Source organism: Myodes glareolus, chromosome 23 (genome assembly GCF_982192425.1).
Source record: "Myodes glareolus chromosome 23, mMyoGla1.1, whole genome shotgun sequence".
In the NCBI taxonomy this organism is placed as follows: Eukaryota; Metazoa; Chordata; class Mammalia; order Rodentia; family Cricetidae; genus Myodes; species Myodes glareolus.
The window spans coordinates 21093857-21115316 of NC_142048.1; the positions used below are offsets into that span (position 1 = coordinate 21093857).

At 37.9% G+C, this 21460-nt stretch overlaps 1 protein-coding gene across 5 annotated transcripts in view; it reads right to left on the reverse strand.

The window, feature by feature from the left end:
• Aga (aspartylglucosaminidase) overlaps positions 1-21460 on the reverse strand; it is a 92806-nt gene that overhangs the window by 48389 nt on the left and 22957 nt on the right. Inside the window, exon 9 of one of the 5 annotated variants that reach the window (XM_048455786.3) lies at positions 2447-7553. The exons of 2 other annotated variants lie outside the window; for them this stretch is intronic. In XM_048455786.3, coding sequence (XP_048311743.3) covers positions 7417-7553 — 137 coding nt within the window. In that variant the 3' untranslated portion in view covers positions 2447-7416. Of the gene's footprint in view, positions 1-2446; positions 7554-8283; positions 8406-8931; positions 9480-21460 lie in introns of those variants that run through there. 2 more of the 5 variants (XM_085680310.2, XM_048455785.3) reach the window with 2 other exon arrangements.

The following is a 21460-nucleotide window of genomic DNA, read 5'->3' on the forward strand; positions in this document are numbered from 1 at the left end:
AAAACCACCTGCCTGGGGGATGTTGCCGCCCACAGCGGGCATAGCTCTCCTACATCAGTTAATAATGAAAACAACCCCTCTCAGATGTGCTCACAAAGCAGCCTGATCTGGGCAGCTGCTCAAATTAGACTTTTCCCCTCAGACAAATTTAGGTCGTGTTGAGTTGAGAATGAAGGCCAATCAGGACAGCAGCTCAGTACCTTCCTGCTGCTATGACAAAACACATCTAGAGTAATTTATGGAAAAGGGAAAGACACACGCTGGTTACAGCTCTGCACTCTGTGAACTCTGAGATTGAGTTAGCAGTAGATTTAGTATCTGGTAGATACCTTTCCTCAGCTTCAAGGCAGTGCAGTGTTTCTCTTAAAAGTGGAGGAAAGCAAGGGAGCTCCCTTCAGCCTCTTTTAAATGGCAGTGATCAAAAGGGGATCATTAAGACGTAATGGATCACTTCCCAGAAGTCCCTGCTTCTGTATTCTTCTAGGTTCTGATTGTGCCTTGAGAGTTTGTCAACAATCACATCTTCATTTTCTACATAAGCAGGTTTATCCCACTCTTCTAAATTATCTGTACTGGAAATGGGTATTTCATGGCATATCCAAGACCATAAGGATAAACAGAATCCAAGAGGTCACACAGAGACCTTCAGTAACCCCCTCAGACACCAAATTGACAATAGTCAGCTAAACTGGGAGGAATTTGGGGAAAAGCAACCACAACACTAGTGAGCATGGTTTACTTTCCCATTCTCCTCCTCACCACTTAGCACGCTCCCCCAAACCCTTAAAGATTATTGCATACACATCAATGGTAGTAGTTACTCTAGGACAAAAGGCTCAGAACAAATTCTGATTCACTTTCAAAATCAGAATAATTTACAACAGTCATACTATTTGCATTTGACTTTCCACAGGGGAATGATGGAATCTTCAATCACTGTGACCCAGATCTGGGCTATTGCAGTTCTCTCCACTGTGCAGACCATCAATTTTTATTCTCTGTTCTTTTTAACTGTGACTTGCAAATGTCAGGATCTGAGTTCAATCCCCAAATCTCATGTACAAAGTAGTCATGAATGCTTGTAACCCCCAAGCTGGGAAGGAAGGGATGGGAGAATCCCTGGTGCTCACTGACTAGTAACTCTAGCCTAATTGGTAAACTCTAGGCAAAGAGGAATCCAATCTGAAATAGGGAGGATAGAATTTCCAAGAATCATACCTGAGATTGTTTTCTAGCCCCCATATATACACGTGTGTGTGTGCATGTATGTTTATACATACATACACTCCTTTTGGAACTGTGTATTAAATTCATTTCAAACCTCTAACTTCCTTTTATTTATCCTTAGTTGGATTATACAATCTCTTAGTTGTCTTTATTATCAACTCCTTTAGTTCAGAACATTCATTTTTAAAATTTGTGTGTGTGTGTGTGTGTGTGTGTGAGAGAGAGAGAGAGAGAGAGAGAGAGAGACAGAGAGAGAGAGAGAGAGACAGAGAGACAGAGAGAGACAGAGAGAGAGAGAGAGAGAGAGAGAAAGAGAGAGGAAGGGAGTTACACTCTTGAAATTAGTGAGAACTGCAATATTTGTGTGTGTGTTTGAATGCTTATGTGTTCAAAACAGCTTTATAAACTCATTAATAAAAATCAGCAAAACACTTTTGAGGAAAATACATTTTGTTTTTCAAAATGAAAACACATGTAGTAAGCAGATTAAATTGCTGAAAACTTCTGTTTATCTCTTTAAAGTTAGCTAGGAGCACTGGATTCCTATTTATGCTTTTGAATTCTGTGCTGAAATGGCTTCTTGCCTCGGAAGTCCCTAAATAAAAATGATCTCCTACAGAAATAGAATATTCTACTAGCAACTCTTCAGACAATCCAGAATTTTTAATCAGATATCACAATGAAACATTGACAAGTGGCCATTTCTTAAAGATTATATACCATGTAGAAACCAAATGTCCATCAATGATCTCCTTAACAGCATTCTTCTAAAATTCATTAGTCTTAACTGTCCTCTATTGTGTCGATTTTACTCATGTAGAATATTCTATTACCACACATTAAGTGTTTAGTTAGCCGTGATAATATGCAGATCTTAGTAACAGTGATTGCAGGCTGGGGTGAAGACTCAGGTGACAAAGTGTTTCCTGACAAGCAGGAAAATCTGGATTTGGATCCCCCACACACATTTAAAGTCATGTGTCTCACTCATCTGTAGCACCAGAACTGAAAGAGGAAGAGGTAACGGGATTCCTTGAGTCTTGACCAGTAAGTCCCATCACAGTGAGATATTTGATACCCCCAAAATAAAGGAAAACAATGGAGGAAGACACTCAAGGTCAACTTGTACATGTGCACACACCAACTGGAACCTTTACATTGTGCTCACGTTCATGTATGCACAGACATACAAAGAAACACACACAAAGAAAATGTGTGGTACATTATAAAAATCATATTTATTATTACAATCATCAGTTTTTTAAGAAAAGTCTTTGAGTAACAGGAAACTAGTAAATTTTACAGTTTTGGAGGCTATGTTTTCAAAAGATTTAATTATCACATGAAAATTCAAATTATACCATTTAGAATACAACTGACGCTTTCCTTGAAGTATTAGGTTTACTTCAATCATTTTCAATAAAAAGTCTGCCAAACACACAAATCTATGTAGCTGCAGTTGTTACTGTTTTAAATTAAATTGTTGTATTGTGAAAACACAGGCTAATTTTAGCTTGCAACCACCACAAATGTTTTTCCTCAAGACATTATAGTTCAGTACACAGCAGATGTACTTTGTGTATAATTCCCATTTTGTCATGGAATATTAAAAAGATATATAGTCAAGAGTTGATATTTAACAAAATTAATAGTGTTTTCTCTTTCCTCACTGACTTTCTTTTAGAGAAACCTGCTTCTTTTTTGTTTTAACTGAAGTATATTTGTTATTATAGAAAGTACATGGTAGACAGCTTCATTTCATGCCACTGTCTTGATTTGTGTTAATGCACTGCAATTTAACTGTTGCTGTTTTTATACCATTATTACCAATATCAACACAGTGAAGAAGCCAACGAACCTTATTTTCATCATGGACTGAATTTTGAATTCATGGAAAATATGACACTCTTTCTGGACCCCCACATCTACCCCAAGGCCTAGTATTTCATACTTACAGTGCCTGACTGCCACTGAGGATTCTTAACCTTGTATTAAAATTAAAATAGTGTCAAGAACATTCGATACCCATGCTTAAGTCTGAATCAATTAAATCAGACCCACTAAAAGTAGGGGACAAATATTATTAATTTTATTGATGGCGGTGATCATTTATGGCAATGTTCTTTTTTTTTTTTGTATATGTTGGACTGGACTCCGACTTCGGTTCTCCATTGTTAGCGTGCTGAGAGCTGGGATTACAGATGTGGGCCATCAATGACTACTTAGGCATCAATATTTTGCACAAAGCTTCCCAGATGTTTCTGGCATTATTATCAAAGTTGACAGGGGCTGGTCCAGCTTTTATATATTTGAATCTGTTGACAGACTTGTGTCGTCTACCTCCTTGTTTTATCCCAACTTTTCCGAGGTTTTTGGATATGTGAAGAGTTCTTAGCCATGACTCTCTTTCAGCTATTTGAATCATTTCTTCCTTTCAGTGAAGAGGGGATAAAAGTAAAAGGTCAATAAACTGTCAGCTAGATTGTGCAATTAACTGAGGAGCTCAGAAATGGAATTTCATTGTTATCTACTGAAAGACCAATATAAACATACAAATATATTCATAGGTTTCTAAATGTGTTTTTATATTTCTATGTTGTTCGAAAAACAATCAAAGTTAGGCATGGTGGCACATGACTTTGTTGCTTGTATTCCCAGCATTTGGGATGCAAGGCAGGAAAACCAGCAGATCAAAGTCATTTTGGCTATGTAATAACTTCAAGGCCAGTCTGGGCAGTCTAAGACTGCTTCAAACTGCCCCCAAAGGAAAGAAAAAAATAAAATAAGGAAAGGAAAAAGAAAGAAGAACAATCAAAAGATTATAAATATTGATTCACATTGTTTTCTCTTATTTACTGAAAATGGATACATTTTAAAATGTTTCCTAAACTAATCAGTACTTTTCCTTTAAGCCATTTGGGTTTATTGAGGATTTATTATATTTGGTTTTTAAAAATTATTATTGATTTCTACACAAACCTGCTATACAGGAAGAATACACCCTAAATTTATTTGCTAATGAGCATAGATAAATGATTAAAGATTGCAATTTATTAAATTTCATCTTAATACAATGCATTCTGCTAAGCTCTGGATTTACCAAGAGGAAAACCCTGGCATCCCACAAACAAAGCTTAACTTCTTGATACATGCTACACCACTGCTGTCTGTAAATAAGAAGCTGCCATGAAAACTAGGTCATAAACAAAGGTTCACACTATTATAAAAGTAAAGATTCTGTTTATGACTTCTTTTCTGGTGGAAATCTTTAAAAATTTTAAAGGCTAGCCTATTTTTTATAGTAACATTTTCACATGGGGGTACTCTTTTTCCCCTAAAATGAAATAAAGCTAAGAATATCGGGTGACTAATAGCACTAGGCAGTTTGAAGAACCAAACAAAACAAAACAAAACAAAACCCCAAATTTTTTTAAAAAAAGTCTTGTCTCTTGTTATGGGCCACAATGCACTTGCCCCTAGCTTATTTGATAAAACGAGTCTCAATGATAAAACTATCGAGAAAATCACATTTGAACTATAGAACCTAAGACAGGAGTCGGGGTATTACTCTCCTTTCATATCCATTGTCTTTCCAAGCTACTGTCAAGCTGTCTGATAGAACACCAAAGAATGACTGCTGCTTCAGGTCTGAAAGGGAAGAGAATTCCTCCAGGTGAGAAGAAGAGGAGAATGATTTTCTAAGAGTATATCAAGAGATTGATGACACGCGAAGAAATTTCAGGCAGGCAAAGGAAATGCCTGGAAATAAATGTCTCAAGCTTCACTGGCCTCCCATCCATACCTGTCTTTCAAGTTGCCACAGGGAACAGCTTTGTAGCCTTATTGACCATGAAGCATTGAATTTTTCCCTTAAACAGAGCTGAATTAATTCTCTAGATGCTTTTGGACACAGAATGAAGGGTCAGGCCTGATAGCTGTTGGTAATATCTGAATTTGTTTTTAAAATATAAATTGTGTTCTTCTTCTTCTTGTTGCTATTGTTAATTCAAATGCATTGTTTTGGTAATATCTTAATTAGTTTTTAAAATATCACTGTGTTCTTCTTGTTGTCATTGGTAATTCAAACACATTGTTTCAGTTATCAGTATGTGATACTTTTAAGACCTGGGGAAGTAAGACCTCCTCAGTACTCACTCCTGTTCTTAGTCCTGTCCTCTACTCTTCCCACCAGTGAATGATCACGTGGGCTCTTATATATATATTTATAGACTGAACTATCTAGAAGATTAACTTGCAAATAGAAAGTCTATAGTCAAAGCAGGCTCAGAGCTCGGGTGAACACTGTCTCAGGCTATCGTCATCTGTTCTTCTGACCCATGCACAGACTCCATAACTCATTTACACTTCACTTAAACAGCCTTGCCTACAGCATTGCCCCTCCTATAAAAAGAATAGTTGAGCTATAATGATTCTGACCCTTCCTTGGATTTTCACATTGTATAACTTCCATGTGCTTTAACATTAATGAATGTGTGTGTCTTCCTCCTCCTTCTTCCTTTTCTTTTCTTCTTCTTAATTTGTCCACTGTCAGTTTGCATCAGATTCAAATCATCCATCACCCAGGACTCTTAAGAAATATTCCTTTGGGAATAATATTTCTGTTTCTTCCCATCCTCTCCCCTTCCCCTGCTTCTGCTTTCCTGCATTTCTTAATTATTTCAAGATTATAGGGAAGGTTCATATATTTGTAACATTTTTTTCAAGTACCATATTCCGACACTATTGTACACATATGCATCTTTCTCATTTTCAAATCCTACTTTGAGATATCATTTCTCCCATTTTACAGACACCAACTTTAGGTTTAGAAAGAATAAATGATTGGCCAAATTAGTAAGTAGTCAAATCATAGATAGATTTAAGAGATATCTTTCTTCGTGGAATGAAATACTTAATTTTTCTGTAATTGACTGTCTCTAATCCTATCTTCGAGTCTACTTTCTCAATAAATAAATGTATTCAGTCAATTAATCTTAAAAGAATTAAAGTATGTGTCCAATACTAGAGACTACAAGCACATCCAAGTCCAGCTTGCTCCAATTTATAGTTTTACACTTGATATTTCACTGAGTGGGATTTTCTAGTTTTATCTTCTCTCCATTGTGGGATTCTCTAGTTTTTGTATCCACCCTATTAAACTATCGCTTCTCTCAGACCCTTAAAATTTTCCCGTGAAACATCCCTTTGAAGTTCACGGCATGTTCCTCACTCATTCCCATGTCTTCTGTCATGGCTGGCTCTGTCATCCCTCGTCTTAGCTTGTACTTCTTCAGAGTTCTGTTTCAGAGAGTGTCATGTCACGCGCTCAGCACTCCTTTTCTGACTCGTCTCCTGGTCCTCCTCTGAAACCCTTCCCTTCCGACACACCGTGGGGAAACTACAGGCAATGCAGATTCTGCAATTGTCACAGATCAGAAAGCTCGGCTTGGGTGAAAGGATGATTTGAACGCTGAAGACAAAGCTGGAAGTATCAGAGTTTCTGTAATACGTGGGTGAAAGGCAGTGAGAACTGCCAGTCAGAAAAGTAGGCTATGAAGAACAGAATGTAGATAAATGAGGCCTAGCACCCAGTTTTTGCCCTTGCTCGCTCTGAAGGCTTTAGAGGTTTTAAACTTTCCCCCATGGTGAAAATTGTTTTGAAGTGAACTGTATCTCTCCCATAGTGCCCTGGCACACTTATACCAGGCAGGTATATCATATAGCTCAGATTTGTGTTATTACAGATCTGAACATTTGTAAGTCCTCCACTCCTTCCATTATATATAGCTTTGTTCCACAACTCCTTTTGTTATTGATGTGGACTCACTAGCTGGAAGGTAGGGTATATTAAAACAGCTTTCTCCTTCCCCATCTGGGGCCTTTATTTATCTTCCACCCCAGTCCTAGAGTGAATTGCATGTGCTTCTGTGGTATTCTTTCAGTCACAAATTCTAAACAAGCATGCCATTTCATTCTGAGATGCACATAAAAAATGCTATAATCAGAAGTTGGTCATATGTTTTCTGAGTTTGAGATCATAGACCATAACATATATAAAACTTGCCTTCATGACAGTAGATTATTGTCACTATTGGCACCGTGAAAGTGCCTTCCATAAACACTCATGGTTGTTGAAAATGAGGCTGAGAGAGTGGAGAAGTGGTAGTTGAAAATGTTTAGGAAGCAAAATTACACCAAACGTCTACCCACAAAGAGCTGCCTGCAGACACGGGGTGAAGCACAGCGAGCAGGAATGTTTTCAGTTTGTTTCCCCTTCGATCTCAGCCCACTCTTGTGATCTGTTTGGATAACTCGCTCTACAGGGTCTGAAATGGTTTCAAAGATATATTGAAATACATTACCTATCTGAACTAAACATCTTTTCACTTTATCTAAATATAAACAAATATAAATAATCATAGGAAGAATTATGAAAAATTATAATATCAGTTCTTCTAGTGAAACTTCAGTAAAACATAGAAAATTATTAAGTACAAATTACCAGAAATACTATAGGGATTTATAAAAAGAAGGCATTGGAATGTGCTAGAAGCATTCAAATAATTTTCAGACAATAGTTTTAGCGAGACATAAAGGTAGTGTACGGTCTGCACTGGCAATATCATTGCTTTAGTAAAAATGACAGAGAAGCAACTATACAGAGAAGGGATTATACGGGCTTATATGCAGTCAGTCTTCTGAGTGGGGTGAGATTGTAACATAAGGGAAGCAAGACGCTCCATAGTACAATGATAGGCTAGTGGATAATGGATTGTGAATATAAAACCAAGGAGATGGAGTTAGGTGCAGTCATTGGTTGAAAAATCCACAAAAGAGAGAAATACTTCAGGGACCTTTGTTACAAGAAAACTGTAGAGAAGCAGAAACCTGGAACAAGACAGTCTAAAAGAAAGCCTGTAGACCAGAAATGAACATGCATCTGTGTCTAGTTGGATAGTATTTGTAGCCTTCCCATTGTCCACTACTAGTCCATCTGTCTGTACACGAATGTAGTACTTTTCTCACTGCAGGAACAGAATGCTCAGTAAAAGCAGCTTAAGGAGGGAATGGTTTATTTTGGCCCATAATTCAAAGATACAGTCCATCATACTAGGGATGACATGGTCACAGATGGCCACAGACATGGTCACAAGGCAGCAGGCTATATAGGTTCCATCCTACAAAGCAGAAAGAGATGAAAGCTTGTATTCAACTAGCATCCTATTGTTTCCAGCCTGTTTATCTAGCACTTGTAGTGCTGCTTCCAACAGGGTGCATCTTTCTACCAACCTTTAAAATTAACCCAACCATGAAAATCCCTCACAGACACTCCCTTGAGTCTGTTTGTCTAGACCTTTTGGAAATGACAGTCAGTATTAATGGCACAGTACCCTCTCTAGCTTTCTTTTTGGCTTCTCAGTGTTTATGTCTGACACCACGCTTCTTCTTCTAAGAACTTTTTCTTCATAATAAGGGGAACTATTAATCTGCTTAGGATCTTCATCTGAGTAAGTGAATTTAGATCTAATAATGCTTCTGAGATCATTTGTAACTCAAATCAGTAGATAGGAAGCAAGAGAGTTTTAAAGGTTCTATTTGGGGGGGGGGTTCATACTTGAGTCTTGGAAGAGCTGAGACATGAAATACATCCTAGTGTTGTGTCCAAGATGAGACCCTCAGAGAAACCACCGGAATCCAGTCAAGTCCAGAATGCAAAAGCAAGGTTTATTTGTTTTGCCAGCTAGCTGGGAGTTCCCCATTACATGCATCGCAGCACAGTAGGGAGAGCTCCCATTCCTCATTGGAGTTTCCATTATATAGACAAAAACCACAAGCCAGGTTTACTTAGAGTCAAGGGGGGTGGTTTTGCTGACTACAGGGTATGGATTACTTCCACTTCAGTGCATGCCCCCGCCCTCCCCACAGGGAGTTATTTCTCCTCTTGTTTAGACCGCAAAGCTGGGTGTTGACAGGGGGCTAGCTGCTAGCAACAGTTGGTCTGCATTTTTGCAAACGTTCCTGTTTTCAGCCAACTCTTGATGCTGCAAAATTTCTTGAACCCAGTGTCTTAACCAGCTCCTGATCAAATAAAGTTTCTTAAAATTGTCCATGTCCTTTCATAGCTGCATAACTTTGTGATGATAAAGAGTAGCGGCTGCCAGGTGTCTGTCGCCACAATGCCCTGAAGGATAGGTTGCCCAGGGACTGAGAGAAAAAGTATTTACAGATGGAGCCTTCAGTCTTCTCAAAAGCTATGAGGGGCACAGAAGGAACAGAGTTGAGCACCAGGAAATAAAGGAGATCTGGAACCCAATACATTTGAGACATATAGGTAGACTGGTGACAATAGTGACTGTCCTTACACGTTCAGCTTTGGGAGGGCCTCTTCAAGCACAAGGGACTTTGAGGACTCTGGAATATTAGACCCCCAATGGACTAAGATTAAATGTCTCACTAAACAGTTAGAATGGGTCTTTGAGTATAACACAGTTTATTTTTAAGTAACTAGGGCTCCTTAGCACATCCGAGTGTGTGGACTCTGACAACAAAAATCTAATTTAGAGCAACACAAAATATCTTTTCCCATCACCTGTTTGTAAATGATTACATAGAGAACTACCACAACACAGAGTAAAACTGACAAGGAGTCCCGTAAGGAGAAGCATAAGTTAGTATAACATCATTGCCCCTATGGCAAACATATCTTCCTTCTTTTATCAAAGCTACACTTTGAGAAAATTCAGGTTTATTTTAAACCTGAAAACACAATATGTTGACATTATGAAAACAAGAAAACCTCTCCCCAGGGCTCCAACTGTCACAGCTATCTCTGTTTATTTGTTATCTTCCACTTGTGCACCTCACAGATATTTACATCTACATTTGGGGACCAACCTAGTTCTTTCTCGAAACTTTCCTGTGGCAAAACGCACAAAGATAAAGAGAACTAAGGAAAGACATTTATTAAGCAGATTCAAGGAAAGAGAAGCAAAGTATAGCGTGCTCTGGCCATGATAGGCTACAACGTAAGGAACACTGAGGCAGGGAGAGCACACTGCAGCCGGTTCCTGTGCTCCTCAAACCCTGTTCTGATGCATTCCCTTTCCAGTTTGACTGGCACATACATTTTTTTGTTGTTGTTGTTGTTTGTTTGTTTAAGATCACCTTTGATTCTCCAAATCATCCGGATTTTTAAAGAGATCAAGCCTACTTTTGTCAAACCACTGGACTTAGTGCTACTTTGTGTTGTTTTATTGCCCTTTCCTCGGTTCAAAACATGATGGGAAGATCATTGCCTGAACAAGGCCCAGGTCCCCTTTGTCTGTTTTGTGGGCAAGTCACGCTGTCTTTACAAATTTCATTGTGTTATCAGGAAATATGAGTAACAAATACTGAGTGTGTACACCTTACAGAGTTGTTGTAGGAATCAAAAGAAGCAAACTTGTGAAACACTCCAAAAATTTAACACAAAATACAAATGCAAACTGTCATATAGAGCCAAATTGCATACCTTCAATGTAAACACAGTGTTCCCCATCTATTGTGTCTAAGTATCCCGGATGCATTTCAGAGATAATAGAGGAACTAGAGAGATTATTCACTGTCTAAGGACATCTGTTGCCTTTCAGAGGACTCAAGTTTTGTTCCCAGCACTCATGTCAGAGAGTTCATAATAGCCTGTAACTCCAGCTCCAGGGAATCCAATGACAAGGTCTCTGTGGCACCTGCACTCATGTACATATAATCACATAGAGACAGAAGACAGACAGACACACAGACACATAAATGCAATATGCACAATCAAAAAAAAATAAATAGAAAAGGTTGATACATGAAATGACATGCTGTATACACATGCTATTCTGATTGCAGAACGTAGAAGACGAGGAATTCCTTCACTCTATAGTGCCGATTAGTAGAGGAAACATTTTAAGTTCAGTTAAATTATTATTTCTCTACTTCAGTTTGAGAAAGAGCTACTGACATGCCAGAAAGACGAGCTCGGTAGAGTTCACAGAAGTTGATTCCATTACTTTTGTGACTTACAGGGGAACAGGTTCCCTTCACGGAAAAGTGCTGGGCTCACTTTCCTCAGCAAACACAGCGATCATCTTTTCACTTCTCTTTCTTTTATTTTTTTTTTCTTCAACACAAGGTTTCTCTGTAGCTTTGGTGCCTGCCTGGAACTAGCTCTTGTAGACCAGGTTGGCCTCAAAATCACAATGATCTGCCTGTCTCTGCCTCTGGAGTGCTGTGATTAAAGGCGAGTGCCACCACTGCCCGGCTCACTTCTGTTTCAAATTGCCTCTTTTACTCTGTTGTTCTGTGTGAACACGGCTGATCTTAAGATACCATTTCCTTAACCAAAATTATTTCATTTTGAACAGAGAAGAATATTAATTGCACCTCTTAGCTTCACATTATGTGATAGGATCACATAACATTTATGAATTAGTGTTCTTTTAAGTTCCGTTAGAAAAAGTCAACTTAGGTTCAATATCAATAAATAATATATTGGGTTGGCATGAAATCAGAGAGGACAAGTGTCCTTAATGTTCAGTGTGCTTAAAAACAAAATGGCACACTTACTTGACAATCTCAACATGGCAATGAGGTTGGGAATGATTTACCTGAGTACAATGGAAAAACCAAACGTGTAGTTCCACAAACTCGACTCTAAAAGAGCATGCCCTCCTGAGATAGTCTCTTTGAGGTGAATTAGACCTTATTAAAATAAATATATAGATAAAAGTTCTGATTCTCTGATGCCCTGTGATGCCATAGTTGGGAAACCATTTGTAGGAAGGACTCCAGAGTGGAGCCTAGCTGAGTTCTGAGACACCAGAACATTTTCCCTGTTACCATGAGTGATGCTGTCATGCATGCATCCAGCCCAGCTGACCCCCAGACAAGTGCCTGCCCTCTCAACAACTGGACCAATGACATGAGAGACCCCAGGGAGAATCACCTAGCTGTAACCTCCTAATACTCTCAATACGGAAAGTCTTGAATCAAAGCTTTTAAATTTAGGGTCCATTTTTATAACATATTTCTAATAAGAACAGTGGTCCAGGATTTATTTAGATAAATATTAAGGAGTTGGTAACGCTAACATGATTTCCAAGCCGACAAAATTCTCATGATTTTATTCTTCATAAACGTTTTGCTAACTAAAACGCCATTCTAACATCTTGGTTCCTCTGCCTCAGTATAAATATTTATTACTGGAAGTTGCTAATAAAGTTCACATGATAAGAATACACATCAAAAGTTCTTTTCAAATCAGGTGGAACATTATCATTATTCTAGATGTAAATTAGAAAATTTACCATTAATAACTTATAATAGAGATTAGATATTGTTTTGTTTTATTTTTACAAATCAAGTTTGCAAATAGATGTTTTAGGTATTTTTTTTCCATGTCCCTTAACAATATTTATGGCTAGATTGAATGAACGAGTGGAAATAAAAAAAAATTCTGGTCAAAGTACATAAAAGTATGTGCCTATTGAAAGCTTCAATTCTTTCTCATTCTTCTTGTGATATTACTCAGCATGATGTATTGCGAATTTTAGGAGTAATTTGTATTCATAATAAAAATTTTCCTCAATATTATTAGAGCCCATTGTGGATGCTTAGGACTGTCTGAAAGGCATTCATCACTCTGGATTTATGATGAGACCACTGCGAGCAGCTTCCATACACTCAGTCATATTTACGCTTTTGGAGAGCAACACAGTGAAAGGAGATTGGGGAAGTGACCTTGGTGCTTTCATGCTGGGCGACTGTGGTAAATATCGTTAATGCCAGAACTTTTTAACATCAATACTATCAAGTTGCAATGGCTAAGATATCTTAAAAGCTATCCTCGCACGTTTTATTTCAGACGGTTTTCTTCGAATTGTAAATGAGCTGTTGCTAGCAAGTGAGGTCCTTTATGTGGCACTGGAGTGTGCTTTTAAATCATTGATATTTACTAAGGCTTCTTCAGAGATGAAAGGAGCGTGCTTCAGAATGTATTTTTGAGGAACTATATGCACATTTATCTTTATTTCTTTTTCTGTGTGAGGAGGAGGAGGGGGCTTGGGAGTCCCTTGAATAAGGTTCGGTCATCGGAAAAGCCACTTAAGCTGGGAAGTTGTCCCTCTCTGACTAGAGGAATATATGCCCTTTATAGTGTTACAGATTACAATGGACCAAGAGCAGATGCCCTGGAATCTCATGGTCCTAATGCTCCTTCGATCTCACAGTTACGCTGTAGTAAACAGGTCTTCATGCACAGCAAACCCTTTGACCTACAGACCAATTGCCTCAATCTCTATTTTACAAATAGTTTTAATTGACAATGTAGTCTATGGATGCAGAATCTGTGTAATACACTTCCAAATGTATTTTATTATCATTTTTATTTTTGATAAACCATGAATGCAACCAGGAATCTTGTGAACATTTTGCTCCTTATTAAATATCATTCATTAAGAAGGACATAAAAGTAATGAATACAGTAGGCTGGTTATACATGGCACATGACACACATCATTCATATTTTGGTTTAATAGATACACAGGAAATAATGATATCTGCGGAGAGATTAAAGGCCTTCTGAGTCTCACTTCTTTTTAATTTAGTTTTTATTGTATGTGTGTGTTTTCCCTGCATGTATGGAACTGTATTATGTGTGTGCTTAGTGCTCACAGAGGCCAATAAAAGATATTGCATACCCTGGAATTGGAGTTCCAGATACTTGTGAACTGCCATCTGGATGGTGGGAATAGAAACTAGGTCCTCTAGAAGAGAAGTAAGCAGTCTTTACTTAGTCGTCCCTCCAGCTCCATGATACTCACTTTTGAAAAGCAAATAGGAATTTCACAAAGGCCAGTTTCAGAAAGGAAACAAAACTTCTTTATGATGGTTGGACTGGGTTCTGTAAAATTTTAGTCACATCAACTGCTAGATTATTTGGATCACATCAAGTTACAGATTCATTTGCCTTTTTCAAGAATCTTTTACTAAAATACGTGTGTGTGTGTGTGTGTGTGTGTGTGTATGTGCGCCTGCCTTTGTGAGCATACCTGTGCTTGTGCATGGAGGTGCCTGCTGAGGCTGGAAGACATCCTGGGGTCCCTAGTGACTGGAGTTCTAGGTGCTTGTGAGCCTCACAACATGGATGCTGGTATCCAAACACTGTTTCTCATTGACTAGCAACTGCTGTTGATTGCTACGTCATGTCACCAACCTGTAGTTTGTCCTTCTGTATCTCCACACCATTCTAATCAATATTTCTGTGGCGACTGAATGCTTGGGTTACTCTGTCAGCTGCTCCCATTTAAAAATATTAGTTTTAATGAGAACTATATTTTTATTTGCCTTCCTCCCTATGGTTACTAATCTCGCTCAATTCACATTTTTGGGACATTCAGATTTCCTGAAGGAAAAACCAGGAACTTGTTAAGTCTTGTTAGCATAGGAGTTGACCTGGGAAGGAGTCAAGCATTTGCAAGTGTGAGGTGTCATTCATCTCCCTATAGATAGCTTCCTGTTTCCGTTTCACGGGTATCTCTAAAATCACCTTGCAGATCAAACTCAGTTATTCAAAGCATGTAAAGGAGACTGAAGTGTGTATAGGGGTCATATCCATAACACCTATGGAAAGCCTTGCTGATGGAAACTCTTTGTATTTTTCTGAAGAGTCCTTTCCTTTTTCTTTCATTCCTGTTATGTCTTCTCATTTCTTTTTCCAAAATTGAAGGAAGTTCTGCTGTTTTTTTCTCGCTTTCTTTCCTCTTTCCACTCAATCAACATGATCTCCCTTTTTTGTTCACTAAACCTAGAGCAATAAAATTGCTATGTAGTCTCTGCATGGCCACTAAATGTTCTGTTGATTGCTCATTAGGCTGAGGAGACTGGGTGGCGAACAGGAAGACATCTTGAGAATGATTAGAGGAACTGTCTTATTCTGGCAATGCTCAATTACTAAACTAGAGGAAATTGAGAACTAAAGGAGCTGATTCATCTCTATTTAATTGTTATAGACCAAATAAATACTAAGAGGAAGGCAAGGAAGGAACTCTCACTGAGAGTGTGGCATTTACACTGAAATGCTGGTCATCAGCTGAATGAGACTTAGCAGCAAGCATTATTTAAATTTACAAGAATTCTTCTGCCAAATAAAGAGGAAAAAGAATTAACCAGTTTACTGCTGAAAATTTTTATTTTTGACTGCAATCATTAAGAAGCAGCCTTCACTCTCCCTAATATAGTTGTGGTCCCTGTGAGACTTCAGAAATAATGACTTTAGTTTCCCTGTGGAGAAACTGAGAAAGCCCAACCTCCAACAACAGAACTTCTTAAGTAGTTTTCTTTCCCCATTACACTGCAACATCATCCAAAGACATGGTGACGTAATGTTCAAGACAAAGAACTCAAACCTAACTTCCAGCTACCGCTTTCTGTCTCGATTGAAAAAAAAATCTTCAAATTTCCTTTTTAATACCACCCCCCCCCCCTTATTGTAAGCAGTTTGGTCACCCATCCACAAAGCTTGGGGGATGTGAATTTCCTCAAAATCATCAATGGCTAATGAATGTATGCAATTTTCAAGCAAGAATTTAAAAAGGACAACATTTTAAATGTAACTTAATTTGCTCAATATGTAAAACCACAACATACAGTTGATTCAATAGGGCAATGGGAGAGTCAAACACTTAAAAATAATAATGAATGATTATTAAACAAAAGAGTGAAATTTAAGAAAACAAAACTCAACTTCATAAGCTATCCAGAAACGCCTAACACTTGTGCTCAATTAAAAGGCGGTGGTGGCTGGGCACACTAAAGACCTTTTAACATCTGGAAACACAAAATCAAACAGGTGACACACACACACAGTCCCCATGTTTCCCAGATATCATTCTAGCACCCATCGCCTTGCTCCTCTTTCTTCTGCAGTAACCAGAACCTTATTTTCCTGAGACAGGACTTACTTTCTTAAGAACTGAAATAACAAGTAAACAAAAGAGAAGACCTATCATGCTATACAGAACACTTTCGATAAAACCCTCAAATAGAAACTGAAGTCAAGGCAAACACCCTTCTTCTTCAATTGACATCTTTTCTAAAAACAAACGTTGGCATTTGCATGGTAATCTTTCAGTAAATTTGGCAGAAAAAAAATAACTATTCAATTCAAATATTTCAAAAGAATTCTATTTGCCTTTTAAAGAAAGTTCTTGGAGAGTTACCAATGACAAGAAATACCTTTCACACCTTCCCTCAAACGCCATCACATTTACCAGATGACATTTCCTTTTTCTTCACATAGCTCACCTGACACAAGAGCATATCAGCAATAGACTATAGGAAAGATAATTGGAATCAAGAAAGTTAATATACCTTTCTGCTTCAACTGTCAGAGAGGGGCGAAAATGAAGGCACAGTAAACACTTAAAAGCATAGCAGTAGAATGTCAATTTCCTGAGTCAGCAACCCAAACAAAAAGGTGGCAAATCTCTTCACAAAACTGTGAGAAGCTGCCATATCTGGTATTCAGTAGCTTAGGGTGCTCTCAGAGCTAACTGGAATAAAAATTCTAAGGTTTTCTTTAAAATGTGAGAAACTCTTTGCCTCCAAATACAAGCAAAGTGACCACAGAAGGGTTAAAGTAGTAAACTAGCATTTTGCTTAACAGAGTTTCTGGGAAAGTCATTCAAGGTACAAGTAAATACAGGGATTTCCATGTCACAGTTGGAGAGTACCACTTACCTATAAAATTAATAAGAAGTCAAACGGACCCAGGTAACTCAATACAATCACAATGTTATTATAATAATAACCTCATTTTTCTTGTACTTTGAAACAATGACTCTAAAATATTGAATGAAAACACCCATACTGACTATAAACAGATTATCTTGGTTGGAAGAGAAAATCTCTTTCTCTCTCTCTCTCTCTCTCTCTCTCTCTCTCTCTCTCTCTCTCTCATCTATCTATCTATCTGTCTGTCTGTCTGTCTGTCTGTCTGTCTGTCTATCTATCTATCTATCTATCTATCTATCTACCTATCTATCTATCTCATATGATAAATGCCTTATTCCTATCTATTCAATATCAATAAATGTCTTTAGGTAGCATCTTGACATTCAAAAATAATTCCCACAAAGTTAAGTCTTCTTTCCTCTCTCTCTCCCTTCCTACTTCTTATCTCTGTTACATTCTCCCTTCCTTGTCTATTGCTGTCTTTATCTTTTTGCCCTCTCCTGCCCTCCTTTTTTGCCTTTCTCTTGTCAGACTGTTTCTGGCTAAAGAACACTGACATATAAACCTAAGTTTTCTGAGAAAGTCACACCTTTGCTGAAGCATCCTTTGACTGAATGACTAGAACTTCATTATTATGGAAAAATGGAATGTTGTAGACTGATAGTCAAAACTACATAGTCTTTTGTTAGTCTCCTCAATACTCATTTGTTACCAACATGTATCACACTGTCTTTGTGACTGTGATGTCAGTCACATACAAGGCAGAGCAGAACCCTAGGCACCCAAAAACCCAAAGTCAGGATGCTATGAAAAGAATTCTACTGATGAGATTTCCCCACCATGCTGTAACCTGCTCACTTGAGAGTCCCCATCAGTATGCTTGATCCATGTATGATTTATGAGTTTCTTTTGTCCTGTGACTATGAAAGTTCACTGCAAACTCTTCCACAATAGAACTTGTCATTCAGAGTAACCCGAATGCATGTTCCTCCACCACTGTCATTTGAATTTGACTCAGAACAAACTGTCTTTTGTTCTCTCTGCAGCAGGAGCTTTGTATTAAATTAATAGACTTGCCTAACTTATTGATGTGCTAGTCCAAAAGTTGGGGGTGGCATTGTTTTTTTTTTGTGGGAGGGAAGTCACTAAATATCTACTAGGTGTGTGGCTCTTTTATGGAGTGATTTATCTGAAAGGTCAAAGGTGGCAGAACTGCAGTGATGTCATAAGAGTGAGTTGGTCACCAGCTGCTAGGCAGCAGGAATTCCCCTCATTTTTCTTGATCACATTATGTAGCGCAGGATACCTGCTAACTTAAAAGGGATATAGAATTAAAGTTCATTCATAACTGTTGATAAACTAAATAAAAACGAATGCTAAATTTTCTCTTTTTTATTTTCTACTTCGGTACTAAAATGTTATTTAGTTAGTGAAAATTTTAGATAGAGATTTTTACATAGACATTTCAAATTTCTTGTTTTATAGACTGGATCCTGTCAACTGTCAAGGCGGCATACTGCTATTACACTTGCGGAAAATATCCAAAACATGAATTATTACAGTTTAATTCACAACTTGTCACATCTTGCCAACTAATCACTTACTTACTTATAGGACCATTTGGGCATTAATAAATGAATTTTTATCATGAGTATTTTATGCCCATCACAGATTGCATTGTGGGATTGCTTCATTACTGTCCATCTTCTCCATTGATTACCAATTTCAAAACAACAGCATCTTTATCTGGTTTTATTTAGCAAAGTTACCTGATACAGTGCTTGACCTATCTAAAAGTCTACATCTTTTTATCACCTGAAATACAATTTTGCTTGAATGCATTAAACAAGAAAAAAAAACCCAGTAGGTTCAGAGCTGAATTTCTTCAGTTGCTAGCTTCATTTTGATTCTTAACTATAAGAAGTAACTACCATATTAAATGCATTCTTACATTTTTCCCTAGCAAATTTAGAATTGTCTTTTAACATCCATTATTACAATTTTTCTGTTGTATAATGACCAAACTTTTGCCTTAAAACAGAAGTTGAGAAACTACACACACACACACACACACACACACACACACACACACACACACACGAGATATTTGTTTTAACTGCTTCATTCTTCCTTCATCGAACTAAAGCAGCTGCCAGCGTATACATAAAGATAAAATAGGAATTTCAGATACTTTTCTTGTATAAGAAATATTGTTGCTTTTACCTTTTTAACCACTCAATTTTGAAGAATCTAGTCTTAACTTGCAGCCTGTGTAGAATTGGGCAGTGTGCTATGGGTCAGTGTTTGCTAGTTACAACCTTTTTTATTTATTTTATTTGGAAGTATTAGAATTAAGGCAGAGTATATTTCTGTGAATATCGGGTGTGAATCTCCTACTTTTCTTGACATTGACCACGGTCACTTGCTAGCACTTGGCTTTGGGAGCATGGACTTGGAGGATCTGAGACCCCTTTATTCATGCTTCTGACACCTTAGTGCAAATGACTATAATGCTGAGATCAGCCGGGATTGTGGCTCCAATTGCTGAACTGGCTTTCAGAGACACTTAAGGTTACCTATATACATTTTGACAAAGGGTAAGATATTTTCATGTGTAAGATGAGTCCTGTTTTGAGAGGACCGAATGACCCTTATCAGTACTAACAAAGGACCACAGTACAATGGGAGAAGTTCCTCAGTTGCTTCCAGAGAGAATGTGCTTATGCTAATACATACTGTCAGGTTTGTCACAGCGTTCATGTTTCATCTCATCATTTCCTTTCTCTTTCTTCATCCTTCAATTGCCTTTTCTTTTCAGTTCAAAACAAGCCTGCAGAGTAGATGCTGAAGCATAATCCTATATTAATTTATGGGCCGTGGTGTGGCTTACAAGAAATGAAATGCTCTGGTCCCATGAAATCCTAATCACTTTCACAGCCAGCAGGTGCCCGAGCTAAAGCATTTCCAGGGAAGTGAACAAGAACATTAAATAAAACCAGTGCTGGAGACTGGATATATTTAAGTCAGGGAGAGGGAAGTACCCTACAACTGATCAAAGCCTAGCCCAGGGAGGCAACTCTATTTGGCTTTAACTCAGTGGGAAAGGCAGTAACTCCAAATCCATGGTCAGCTCAATTCAATTTGTGAGACTTACCCAGTTATTTCTGTATTGCATACCAAGCAGAGAGGTCCTGAGCTGGCTTATGGAAAATCTTTAGGTAAAAGACATGTATAAAAATTGTGCCCCATGAAAGTTCTTTCAGCTCTCCCTGACCCTTGAAGCAGCTTTCCTAAAGCAGGCAAGAATCTCAAAGGATGAGGAAGGCACCTGCCCTGGGAGCCCATGGCTCTCTGGTCTTAGTGCCTGGTGAAACTCTCTCCTGCAGCATGGGAGGGATAATCCCTCTCCACTAATGACTGGCTGGGACTTGACTGCATGCAAGTAGGTGTGGGGGATATCCAAACTCTGTCAGATGTGTTAGAATTACCCAAAGTATCCAAGTGAACAAAGGACTGAAAAAGGCCATTATCAAACCTAAGAAAACATATATAAAAGTACGCAATGTGTTCAAAATCCAAAATAGGATGACTTTCCGTATTATTTAGAGGTAACACAATTATTCTCATTCTCCTGATCAAATGTGTCAATCTAGAAAAAGTCTTAAACCTGGCAAGTTTTTTACATATACCCTAAACATCAAAATAATTTTTATAAGCCCAAGACTGGCTAAGTATAAGGTCATAAGTTTTTAGACCCAAAGACATGAATATTACCTAAAGCCTCAACTTCAAGTTTAATGCAAGTTTGAACAACTTCAAGTTTAGTGCAAGTTTGAAAAAGCCTTTTAGTAACAATGTAGAAATATTCATGTTGGCCAGTGTGTCTACCTATTACCATACATGATATAATCTAAAGAAATATTCATGCTGTGGTATGAATATTGAGAAAGGATTGAGAATTTATTTATAAGTGCGGATAGGAAAAGAAGGAAGAAAGAAAAGGGAGGTTTTGAATGAGGCCAGAACAAACTAGGGACATAAAATTTTTGATTTAGACAATAACCTGGGGAGAGGGGCCTGAAAAGTGTGTGTTTATTCTTCCATATTGGATGATAAAATTGCTGTTTAGATTTGCAAGATGACGGAAGGAAACCCTCTATAGACTGAAGAATTGATCTCTTCTGATACTCTGTGTCTTGAAAAAATGGATACTAGTATATTTTAGTAGCAGAGATTTCCAATCCCCCTTTTTTCTTGCAAGGAGTTTCATTACAATCCCATCATTAATGATTTAGTTTATAAACAAACTTTTCCTAAAACATGGCTGCCAATGAAAGCATGTCTTGCTTTGACAAGTCAAGTTCTGATAGTGCTTATTAGTATGGAGACATGAATTGTTTTCATCTGTACATTGGCAACATATCCATGGAAAAGTTTTGTGCCATGAGTTTTTAGAGGAAGCACTGCCTAGGGCTTT